At 40.3% G+C, this 12,790-nt stretch overlaps 1 protein-coding gene across 1 annotated transcript in view; it reads right to left on the reverse strand.

Annotated features, from left to right (window-relative positions):
* MXRA5 (matrix remodeling associated 5) overlaps positions 1-12,503 on the reverse strand; it is a 30,512-nt gene extending 18,009 nt beyond the window's left edge. Inside the window, exons 1-3 of the mRNA XM_025208507.1 lie at positions 12,292-12,503; positions 6,261-6,479; positions 196-325 (exon numbers count right to left, since the gene is read on the reverse strand). Of these exons, the coding sequence (XP_025064292.1) occupies positions 196-325; positions 6,261-6,448 (318 nt within the window). The 5' untranslated portion in view covers positions 6,449-6,479; positions 12,292-12,503. The remainder of the gene's footprint in view (positions 1-195; positions 326-6,260; positions 6,480-12,291) is intronic.
* Between the last annotated feature and the right edge of the window lie 287 nt (positions 12,504-12,790).

A 12,790-nucleotide genomic window follows, 5' to 3' on the forward strand; every position in this document is an offset into this window, starting at 1 on the left:
AGGAAAACAGTGCAGAAAGATTTTTTTTTAAATGGTCGTTAATAGAAATTATCATGACATTAGTGTGGTTCAAAATCTTTTAATATATTTGAGAGAATAATGGTCATCTCACTGGACAATAAAAAAGAATCCTACTTGTGTTTTTTTCGGTGAATAACTTGCAATTTATAATATTTAGAAATACCTGAGCATTACCTGTAGAGACACAAGATCTTTTAAAGCCCCATTGGGTATATTTTGGATGTCATTTCCATGAATCATGAGCAATTCCAGTTTTGTAAGCCCTGCAAATGAGTTTTCAGATATAGATTGTATGCTGTTAAACCTGGAAAAAATGATAACATTCGGTTATATTTCTTTCATGACAAACTCTTATGAAAAGCTAAATATAAATTAATAAAATCTACATTTTAAAGAAACTTCAGATGAATCCTAATATGTATAGCTGAAGGACCAAAACTTACTATACATTTTTACAAGGCAAGTGTACTTAGCTCATACTTACATTAATGTTATTTTACCTTGATTTATGATAGTTTGGCCATAATTTAAAAGTAGAAGCAATAAATGAGAATTTAAATTTTAAGAGCTGTTAGTTAGTATACTTTTCCATAAAGCTAACTTTTGTGGGAATGGTACAAGGAATGGCATGAAGCCAATCTATGATGGCATGGAGACTGGCAACCTAGAGGATGAATAGTGTTGCCAGCAAAGCCACTAACAATAAATGAATAAAGATTTGTGGAGAAAACTTTAAAAACAAACGTTTGCCAAGCAGTGCTTGATTCAGAAAACCATATATTAGCTGAAATGCTTCTCTTATTCTCATGATGTGAAATTGGGCATTGAATGAATGACATACAATGTAGGAAATGACCTTCTAGTTATAAAATGTGAGTCTAGAAATTTATTTTGAGACATAAAGGACAGAAAGGCTATTTGCTATTTCTGCTTTCTGGACTGACTTGTCAAGATCCATCTGTGAACATAGAAGCCTTAAGTTTGGATGCCCAATTCTGCATTTGGACACCCAGCACATAGGCACAAAGGCCAAATGTACATGCTGATCTGACCTCTAGCAACTGTGAATTACATATACATTTAAAATATTATTTTTCAGGGTGAGTTTTAAACCATCAGTAGAGAATCATAGAACACTGAGTCTGGAAGGGGTCTGAGAGGCAATCTAACCCATATCCTTGCCCCATGCACGAAGAAGATGAATTTGGATTTTACAGTATATGGTGTTCTTGAAGGGTTTGGAGTTTACTAAAGATTTCTGGTTGCTGTTTCTTGCTGTTCTTTTTTAGTAACGCTATTTTAATCCTATCATAGAGCTGCTTGGGCTTAAGGAACACCCATTAATTATCTCTTTTTACACCCTCTCTTTCATTATTTCAGAATCATTTTCAGTAAGAAAACAGCCTGCTCTATATAATTCCATTGCTTTTTTGTGCCTATTATGAAGAAATTCTAGTATGTATTTCTAGTCTGAAAGCAAATGTGACAGCAAAGAAACACGATTTGTATAGCCTACTAAAACATCTTTTATGCCAATGGAAAAATAACTTTAAAGCAAAGTAGGGGGAACTGTGTAATGCCTACATTATTAAATAAGGATTTTTTTATAAGAAATAAATTACTCTCGGGGTGCATCTACACGTCGCCCAATGCAGCATAGCAATGTGCTACATTGCCGTACAGTACACTACAGTGACATAGTGATCATGTGGGTCTACATGATCAGCAGCTACACTGCCATAGTGGCACACTCCCCCAGCATAGCGCATCACTATAGTAACATAGAGGTGAAATCTAACCATACATAGCACACATAGTGCAGTATGGGCGGTTACTGTGCCATGCTTTAGTACTTCCAAAAGGAAGTACTGAAGCACGGTGCATAGCAACATCGCTGTATGGCAACATGTAGACACACCTGTAGGGTAGTATTTCAAAAACAGCAACGTGATTTAGGGGTCTACATCCTGTTTTCAAAAGTACCTTAAGTCTATAATTTCAGAGGTAGTTAGGCAGGTAGGTACTTTTCTAGGATGTTCAACAAAAGCACGTTTATTGCCTCACTTCTATTGAAATCAATATCAAAATTGAAGATAAGATCTAAAGGTCTAAGAATTTTTTTTAAATGGGTCTTATGTCCTATAAGTCATGTAGCAGCCTCTGGAAATGCTCTCTCTGGTTTATAGGACCAAATCATACAGCATGACAGCACAAGTTTTACTCACAAAAAATGGCTGCCTAAATACAAATGATATAAAAGGAGCACATATTTTGTAGACATGAAAGAGAATTGCTTATATAAAAATATTTTTACATTGAAGTCCCCTTTACATAAACATTTTTTTTTTTATTTTATGTTTATTTTGTGCCTATCTCTTCTACATGCATAATTCAATCATGTAATGGGTGCATTGTCCGCAAACTCAAATTATGTGCCAACTATTGAGCATTTAACACAGTGTTTCCTGGCAGTGGTTTTTAATAGAAAATGCCTTTAAAATGAGGGCATTGCCAAAATATAATTATGATTTAATATTTGTCAGACAGGGCATCTGCATCACAGTTAACAAAATGACATGTTCTGTGTTCCAAATAATTTAACATCTAAATTTCACAGAGAAGTATTGGGCATGTCTACATGTGCACTCTAAAATAGACAATACCCTATTTTACTGCTTATTAAAACCACATAAAAAGTATTCAATTACACTAATGTGCAATAAAATAGGCAACTGCGCATTAAGCATCATTTAAAAACCATGCACATTTGTTACTGCACATAAGGCAGCATAATACATATTTTTTTTAGTACCTGATATTGGAGGTACTAAATTTAATGTGCATTAGAAAAAATGCCTTAATGCACATGTAGACATGACTACTGAGAAGTAAAGGGAAGGGGGTGGGTGAGAAATGAACAGACTGAGAGAAGGGGAGTACATATTCCATGTGTTCCTTGAAAGATCAGGCAACTGCAATTGAGAATAACATAGGTCAAAAGTGAGGTAATGGCATGGCTGTGGAAAAGTAATGGAAAGAAAGTTTCAGAAAGGCTTTGAAAAAAAGGGTACATGGAAATTAATGTCATTCTGTCTGTAAAGAAAAAGGGAGAAAGCCTGAGTGAGAAAAGGTGACAAAGGAATATCAAAACAAGAGTTAGCCATTAATCAGGGTGAGGGGTACATTGAGACATAGTGACCAATAGGCTGCATCAGAGTCATGTAGTACCTCATCAGTGGGTGTGTACATGTGCACATTTACTGTGCAGTAACCAGAATTATTGTGCAGTACAGGCATGTGTCTACATGCACATGCCTGTAGTGCACAGTAAATATGGTGACTTACACTGACTTGAGAATAAATTTGATACCTGCATCATGCAGGTATCAAATTTACACCCAATTACTTACTGTAGAGTAATGCATGTGTAGACACCTTACTGTGCAGTAACACCATGTGCATGGACTGCCTTAGGACTAACAATAGTCCCAAGTCAGTCCACACACAGTGTTAATGCATTGTAATGCCTGCATGTATAGATGCCAGCCTATTCCTGCTTACTGTGCACTAACTTACTGCACAGTAAATTTAAGACAGTGTAAGTGCACATGTAAACACACGTTTGAAGATTAACTTGATTAAGAGATGTATATGCATCAGGGGGATGAAAGCAAGAGGTGGCTATGTGGTCAGAGAAGTGGAAAAACATTCAGTGATCTCATGGATGGAACTACTGAAATTCTACCAAAAATGCCTTGGATTTAGTGGTAGCCTAGTAACTTGCCATAACTAACACTGAGAACCCCTGAAGAGAATTGCTTAATGTCTGCATGGAACGAGTAATTTTATGTGAGACATCCATTTTCCTAAGTAGCCGGTGTCAGACATAAAGAACACAGCAAGAATGTGTCTGAACAGTTTTTCATTTATGCTTGTAATCTGTCCTGGCTATAAAGAAAAAAGGAAAGATAAAGAAAAAGGATAAAGGATTAAAATGGATTTAAAAAAACCCAAAAACAAAATTTAAAAAGTACAGACAAATGGAGAGAATACCAGAATTAAGCCTAGCCACCAGTGGAGAAGGGTACAAAGAGTGAGGCAGGGCATACACATTTTAAATGTACACATAACTTGATATTTGGGTGGTTAAATCAAGGAATACTGCAAACATGTGGCAAATTACAGTTGGCTGATCTTTTTTGTCATAAATGAATACTTATCATCCTCTGGAAAGAAAAGCAAGCTAAACCAAAATTTTATATTCTATTTGGAGAGAGATGGATACACAAGTTAGAAATTAATTAGTGGGCTTTAGCATTATTTTTACACCATGAAATGAAGTTACAGTAGCATAAAACTAGTACAAAAATGACACATCAAGGTCAGACATCCTGATGTGGAACAGCTTAACTCCTTCTATACCATTTAGTTAATCTAGATTCAGGACTAGTTCAAATTACTACATCAATATAAACAGTAAGACTCTACTGATGAATGTAGCTCATTAAATCATCTTAGACAGATGTGTAAAGAAAAAGACAATGAATCCTGTTTGTAGGCATTAATTTAGCTATTCAAACATTTACATTCTTTTAGTTTAACTTAAGCTAGCAATTTAAAAACAAGCCAGATTTTCTAGTGCTCTTTTACCACTTTCTACTCCTTTGGTATTACAAAACAGCCATTACCCTGAGTTAACAGTCTCCAGAAGAAGTCTATCTGTGTATCGGAATCCTCTGGGGTAGTAGTTATTATAATAACTTTTCTGGAAAGGTAGGTTATATACATATATATATGGTTAATAATGAATAAAGATCATTTTATAATCTAAAAGAAATTAGCCAAAAAGGATAAGAAGACCAAAGGAAGATGCTGGCTTGCATATTTTTATATTTTTACACCCTAAGGCCAGTTAAGTCACAAGAGTTTTGCCATTGACTCTAAATCAGGCCAGATGTCATTTGCATATGTCTCAAAATAGCAGGATGGAAATGGGACATGAGTCATGCACATAAGTATTTAAGACCTTCTTTGAAGAGACTCCAGAGGACAAAAAATGAGGCTAATTAGGTAACGCAAAAGAGGGGCAAGTACATTTGCACTGGCAACCTTAGTTTTGAATTTTCCCTAAATTTTGAGTTCTTGATTATGCAACATCAATATTCTTTTAATAATGTTTTTATTTTTATACAATTTTTTTTCAGTTAGAATAATGACTCCTATTCATATTCCATACCTTTTATTTTCAAACAAAGATGTAGGGCCAGTTAGAAAAATGAAACATCTCAAGATAGAGTTTGGTCTCTATTCATTGCATCTTGATTAGCAATAACTTTGAGACAACAGACTCAAATGACTCCTGGAGTATCTTATCTGTTAGATTTATCATTTCATTCATATTTATTGGTGCATACAATTTTATTTTCTAAATGCAGACTGCTATAAGATGATGCTGACAGCAGATGATCAGAAATACCCCAGACAAGAATTTGGAAATCTGATCTAGCCAGGCTAATTATAGTAGTTATCTGTCACTCCATAGTTAGTTTCATTGCTTTCAAATGAGACCCTATGAAGGCTAAAAAGCTACACATGCTTTTTAGTTACTGCATACTATAGTATGATGCTGTATAGAAATGTGTCCTTTTTAAAAAGGTATATTATTTGTTATACAGGATTGGTTTAAAAGATGTAGAATTTTTTTTTAACTTTAGTTGAGCAAATACGTCAATACCTGAGTTATCCTTCACAAGTCAGAGACAGTTTTCCAGTTTCTAAGTTATTTTGCAAACATATTGGCTACCATCACAGTTACCAGGTTCTCACTGGGTACAACATTCTTTAAAATATATCTTCTTTATTCCAGATGTGGTACCAAATATTCATATACTAGATTAATGGAAATCTCTCAACAGTATGTAATATAAAGTGTTCTATTAATCTGTATTGACTAAGGCAAAGATTCGCTCTTACCGTCTTTATAAAATACTGTGACAAGACTTAAAAATAACACCTATGGCAAAAAATGCCCATTTATGTTTGACAATTAAAGTTGGCCAGAACATTTTTCTACCAGTGACTGAGATATTAGTTTGAACTTCACAACTTATCAACAATCATTCACAATTACAATGCTATCTAAGGAGGACACACATCTCTCACCATGTAGCATATGTACAGATCTATATGGGATTATATACAAAGAATGTAAAACTATTCAGTAAAATTGCAATACTAACCCAAAATTGATTCTTTCCACATGTTTAGAAAGTCTTCCTGGAACAGCTGCTAATGACCGAAATGTGCAGTGAACCTCAGTGGGAACATAACAGGCACATGAGTGTGGACACGGAAATGCAATTTGTAGAAGCCCCAGAGACAGAATCAGCACCACGGAGAGTGCCACAAAATTTGCCCTCTTTTGCATCTTGTCAGCTTTCTTCTTTTTGTTTTATCTGCTTTATTCATAAAAGAAAAGTGTTGTCAAAACACAGTTATTTACCACGATCACTTAAATTACATAAAAGACTTCCTGGTTGTTTTATTGAATACAGAGAGGGTAAAAAAAGATGAAGAAGAGGCTTTGTACACATTTATAGATTCTGGAGGGCAAATTTTAAAAAACCCGATAGAACACAGTATTTTCCTTTCAGGTTATTTCCTATTTCAAAGTCATTTGTTTTTCTTATTCCCTTCAGTAACTATTTTCCCAGTATTATACCAATATTATATTATCAATGGTGATGCATTTTCTACTTTGGATTTGTACGTGTATAATATGTACACAATATGGCATTCTCTGGCAGTTTATCTCAGAGAACTAGAAATCTGTATAAGTGGTTGTTGACATAACCTACCATAAACTTTCAACTTGAGACTAGATATTGTTGTACAACATCATTTGAGACAAAATTACCAATGGGAGCTATGGAAAACTAGGAATTCTAAAATCTAGACCATTATTTTGAAACCTAAATATGGATCTAGGAGGAAAGAAGCCCCTAAATGTGAAAATTTAGCTTTAACATATGTAATCTCTCTACCTACAATAAATTTTAACCAATAGTTTCAAAATTTTATTTTAAAATTAAACACCTAAATTAATATTTAAGCATACAAATAAGTATCCTCATTGTACAAAATCTATTGAGAATGTCACTTGATTTAAGTACCAAGCATTTGCAAAAATAATTTCAGTAAATTCAGTGGCTAAGTGTATCAGTTAAATGGCCTAGTTTCTAAGAAAAAAGTTACAAAAAATGTGGACCTAAATTTTAAAACCTTATGGAGAGCTTTGAGGCCTTCTGATGAAAGGTGTAACAAAAAGTATATAATTATTACTCCTGCTGTTATTATACAAGCTAGCATAACAATGAAGGCAATGTTTGCAACTCTGTTGAGACATATTTATGACTACATTAAAATCTAGTGTTTAATATTGTATTTTTTTACCTTAGTATAAAAGTCAAATTTCTTAAACATAACTTTCTTAAATCTGCAAGCAATAAGACTCAGGACTTTTTTCCACCAACTTCATATGCAAACCATTAAAACTCAAAGAAAGGATTAACCAAGATGGAGTATTTTCTCAAATGCCTGTGGTTAAGTTAAAAAAGACTATATAACAAGGACAAACAAACAAAAAACTATTTTTGTGGGTAAAAACTATGTACATATTTAGGTGTCGTTCTATTTAATGAAAATTACCAACCTGAAATATCAAGTTCTGAGAATACTAACACTATTTTTCCTTTTTCATGATTCTTGCAGAAGTGACATCATCAAAAATTGCTCTATGATGCCAAAACAAACTTGGACAAATATTTTACCCATGCAGGGAAAAAGGGAAGGTAATATGAAATGTTTGAAGCATCCAAAGTTTTCTCAGTCCCATGGAAATCTGAAAAATTCCAAATTCATACCTAATATTTATTAATTCAGGTTTATGCAATGTGTTTAAGCCCCCTAAATGATGTTTAAATCAGTAACTCACATATATGATTTTTATGAGAAGTGAAATAATCAAAAGATTTCCATGATTTAATCTACAACTGAAAATGGAATATTTGGTTTAGGAAATTCATACATAAGTTTAGGAAACTGAAAGAAAAGTCTTGAAAGAGGCACCACTCCTTTTGCATGAGCTGAAAAAGGATTTGATATGTCTGCTAAGAATCAAATGGTAGGCAAAACAAATGAGCAAGCAGAGGAAGCAGCTTCCTAAGTAAACCTACACTTAGATATATATAGATATAGATATAAATATAGATACAGAGATATAGATATATAGAGAGAGATAGATATACATGCACATACATATAGATATAGATATAGATACACACACATATATAGTATAGGTTTCTTAGTCGTTGAAGAAATTATTGAACAAAACTGGCCCCAGGACTGACCACTGGCATCTACTATATATATACTATATCCAAGGGTCAGTCCTGGGGCTGGTTTTGTTCAATAACTTCATGAACAACCTGGAAGATGGCATAGAGTGCACCCTCAGCAAGTCTGCAGATGACACCAAGCTGGGGGAAGTAGTAGATGCACTGGAGGGTAGTGCTAAGGTTCAGAGAGACCTCAACACATTGGAAGATTGGACAAATTGGAGGATTAGGTTAGATACTAGGAAGAACTTTCTCACTAGGAGGGTAGTAAAGCATTAAAAAAATCTACCCAGAGTGGTTGTGGAATCTCCAGCCTTAAAGGTTTTTAAGATCTGGCTAGACAAAGCCTTGGCTGGCAGGACATTATTGGGGACAGTCCTGCTTTGAGCAGGGGGTTGGACTAGATGATCTCTTTTGGTCCTTTTCAACCCTAATTTTCTATGCTTCTAGGATTTTATTATTCTAATATTACACAGTGTGAAAGAAAACAGAAGTAGGCACTGGAAATACCAATGAGTGTGGAGTTGCCTTTAACCAGCAGGAGTCAATAATGGGAATATAGTGTTCAGAGGAACAGAGAGAATAGAAACAAGCAGCTAAACAGCATGCCGAGGGGAGCAGGAGCATGAGCAGCATGTGCAGGAGAGTTGGGTAGAAGGGGATAGGTCAGTACACAGAAGGTGAGAGGAGAACCAGTAGGCAACAAAGAATGTTCCTAGGAGCAAGAGAAGGAGCAAAACCCATGCATAAGAGCTGCCATGATTCCCCTGCTTTGGCAGGGTGTTAAATCTATGTTGCCAGGGGCTACGCCTATATGAGACACTGACTGTACAGTAGCTCATTGCTACTGTGTAGTAAGTAGTGTTGCATGGCATGAAGCATGATGCGATGCTACTGTGCAGTAGTAACAAGCTACTGCACAGGCAGCATCACCTAAAAGCCATTCAGCGATGCTACTGTGCAATAACTCCAGTTACTGCAGAGTCATTTAGTACTTGTGTATGCGTTTAGTACTTGGGTCATCCGTATCCAAACCATGCCATGCAACCATCATCTCAACTCTACATAAAAGTACCCTCAACTCTGGCCACATCTACATGTGAACTATCAACATTTCTCAACTCGTGGGTCATGACCAAAAAGTGGGTCACAAGAATATATGAAAGGTTCATGAACAAAGTTTAAAAATGATCAACAAACTTTAAAAACTGATTCTCCTTTAAAGGAGAAAAATGTTGTACATGGTGACTTTTCCCTTGTAGGCAGAGTTCCAGCCTGCAAGAAGCTGCTTGGGCCCCAATATACCCTACATATACCCACCCTCTGCCCCACACACTGGAGGGCTGGGGCCTGGGAGGTGGAGGGCAGCAGGAGTGTGTGGCACTGGGAAGGCCAGGGAGCTGTTTTCTACTTAAACTACTTACTGGGTTTGGACTGGCCATCAATGTTTACAAATGGATCCTAGTCAGGCGCGGTGCCAGCCTCTTCCTGGTATGGGGGCTGGGCTGGGGCTACCCCAAAATTCGCCTTAATCCACCATAGTCACTCCTCCCACCTCCACCACCGCCACCCACCCACCCCACCATGCAGCTGAGCCTGCTCTGCTTCCACCCACTCTGAGCCCAGCCCTGGCCCAGCCTCCACACTGGGAAGAGGCTGGCACAGCCCCTGCTGGGAGCCTAGCACCTTTGTGAGCTCAGCTGCACAGGGCGGGTGAGTGAGCTCAGCTGTACAGGGTAGATGGGTGGTGGCAGCACTGGGAGGGGTGGCTATGGAGGGGCTAAGGCAAATTTTGGGGTGGCTATAGCCCCCACCCCCCCAAAAAAAACCCTCCTAGTGCTGCCCCTGGTTCTGGTACAAAAAAGATTGAGAACCACTGGACTAGATGACCTCTGGAGGTCCCTTCCAGCCCTGCTTTCCTTTGACTCTAAGCCTGTACACCAGGCAGCAGGGCCAGTGGAGTGTAAACAGTGTGAAAGAAGGATGTATAGCAGAAGAGAAGGATGGTGCCAGTGGGGAAGCATGTTCATGGAAGCAAGAGGAAAGAGACAGGGTATAAGGGAGGGGAGAGAACAATCAGAGAGAAAAAATGCTATTTCCCCCTCAAAAAAAGAACAACAACTATACTCAGTCCCCTTCAAATGCAGCCTCTCTTCCCTATTCCTTGCTCTTGGAGCACTTGCCATTACTCTTGGCAAGCAGGAGAAAGCAGGGGGCCAGGAGGCAAGATCCCCACTGACAAGGTTCTTTGGATAAATGTGATAATTTTTATTGGACCAACTAAATAGTTGGGAAAAAAAATGTCCTTTGCAAGTTTTCAGGCACAATCACCCTTTTTCAGGCGTATGGAGAGTCTCCTGGTGCCTGAAGAAGGATGTTTGTGCCCCGAAAGCTTGCAAAGAACAATTTTTTTGCAAGGAGTGAGTTGGTCTAATAAAAAGATATCCCATCTACCCACAGATATGATCTACTTTGTTTGCCTATGCCCTCAGAGCAACAGGGCTGCAACCAACAAACCTAAACTCCCTGCTGAGATGTGCAGCCACCCCGTCCCTTCCCAGTCACACAGCTATTGCTATCGCTATTGCTATTCCTATTGCTATCGCTTCATGGATTAGCATGCACTAGTCACACAGCACAAGAGATGCCCAGGGAGAGGCCCGGAGGCTGCCCGCCCCGAGGGCACAGAGCTCCCTCCTCCGGGGCAGGGACGCTCCAGCCCCCGGGGCAGGCTCCTGTGTCGGCTGGCCGCGCGGCTCCGGCCGGGGGCTGCGATTGGCTGCTTCCCACCACTGGGAGCTGGGGGGCAACCAATCGGCTTCTCTCTCCAGGGGCTCCGCCCCGCCTCCAGGCCCTCTGGGAGCAGGGACAATGCCCGAGGTAGGGGCAGCGCCGCGGGATGCTCCGCGGCCACCGGTGCTCGGGGCGGGCTGCGCTGAGCCCCACTCCTCCGGCTGCCCGGGCTGCTGCCCTCCCGCCCTGCCCTCCACATGCTTTCTGGCGAGGTTTTCCCCATAGGAGCCCAACCCAGCGCTTGTCCCTGCGGGGCCCCAAGCTTGCTGAGCAGTGGGGAGCCGGGAAGGGGGATGCTGCTGCTGACTTCCCCAGCTCCATTCGCCGCAGCAGCAGCCGGCTTTCCTGCAGCGGCGGCCGGGGGGCTGCCTTCTGCTCTCCACTGTGCTGCAAGGCAGATGCTTTCCATTAGGGGAGAAATGTCCCTCCTTCCCAACGGGAGCGACTGCACGGGCGCGCCCGAGTGCAAGCCACACAGCAACCCCCCGCCTCCCGCAGCCAGCCTCCCCCGGCGGAGCTGAGTCAGCACTTCACCTCCACAGCGCCAGGCTTTTGGAAGCAGCCCCGGGAAATGAAACAGCCCCCAGCAAAAAAAAGTTAAAAAAAAAAAAAAAAGACCCAGATCGCTTTCAAACCAGGCTGTTTTCCAGCCCTCTCCCTTTGCTTTGCAAACGTGCTAGGGCAGTGCTTCTCGACCCGTGGGTCACAACCCAAAAGTGGGTCACAAGAATTCACGAAAGGGTCCGGAGCAAACTTTAAAAATGGATTCTCCTTTAAAGGAGAAAAGTGTGGGAAACTGTGGCTTTTCCCTTGCAGCCAGTTCCATGCTGCAAGGGGCTGCTTGGGCCCCCCTTGCCCCCCCCCCCCACACTGGGGGGCTGGGGCCTGAGGGTAGTGGGTCGGGAGTAAGGGGCACTGGGTCCGGACTGGCCACTGGTATGTACACATGGGTCCTGGTTACAAAAAAAGTTGAGAACCACCATGCTAAGGAACCATCCCTTTTTGCCCCCTCCATCTGATCCCTCCCATCTCCACCCTCACTCCCCCCCTTTCAAGGGCAGACGCGATGCAACACACGTACCTGTGCTCACCAAACGGGCTCACAGCGCCGTGCCCGCAGCGCCCATCCTCCTCACAGGCTGCCAGCAGGGGAGAAGGCTTTCCACAGCCTGCACGGGCTCGGCGGGGTTTGTCTCAGAGCAACGCCGCACCCCTCCAGCCGCTTTCCTTCCCCGTGCTCTCGGGTTCACTCCGTGGTACCCAAGATCCAGGAGCTCACCCCAGCTCCAAGAAGCCCGGCTTGGGACTCTTCATGCCTTGTCAGTTTGCAGGTGGGACATCATCCATGGCTCCGGAAGAACGAGCCCCTCCATAGAACTGCTAGAGATATATATAGAGAATATATGCAATATATTCTGTATAGAATATATATATATATATATCACATACGCTATTAGATGTGTATCTATGTAGTAGAATTAATCCAGGGATCTCTTGCTCCTAGAGGAAAAGATGGGACAATACAAGTCGCTTCAGGCCGCCCAGTCACTTCACACACTCTGGTGCTCCCAGGCACTTGG

The sequence above is a fragment of the Alligator sinensis genome, unplaced genomic scaffold (assembly GCF_000455745.1).
Source record: "Alligator sinensis unplaced genomic scaffold, ASM45574v1 scaffold395_1, whole genome shotgun sequence".
NCBI classification, from domain to species: domain Eukaryota; kingdom Metazoa; phylum Chordata; order Crocodylia; family Alligatoridae; genus Alligator; species Alligator sinensis.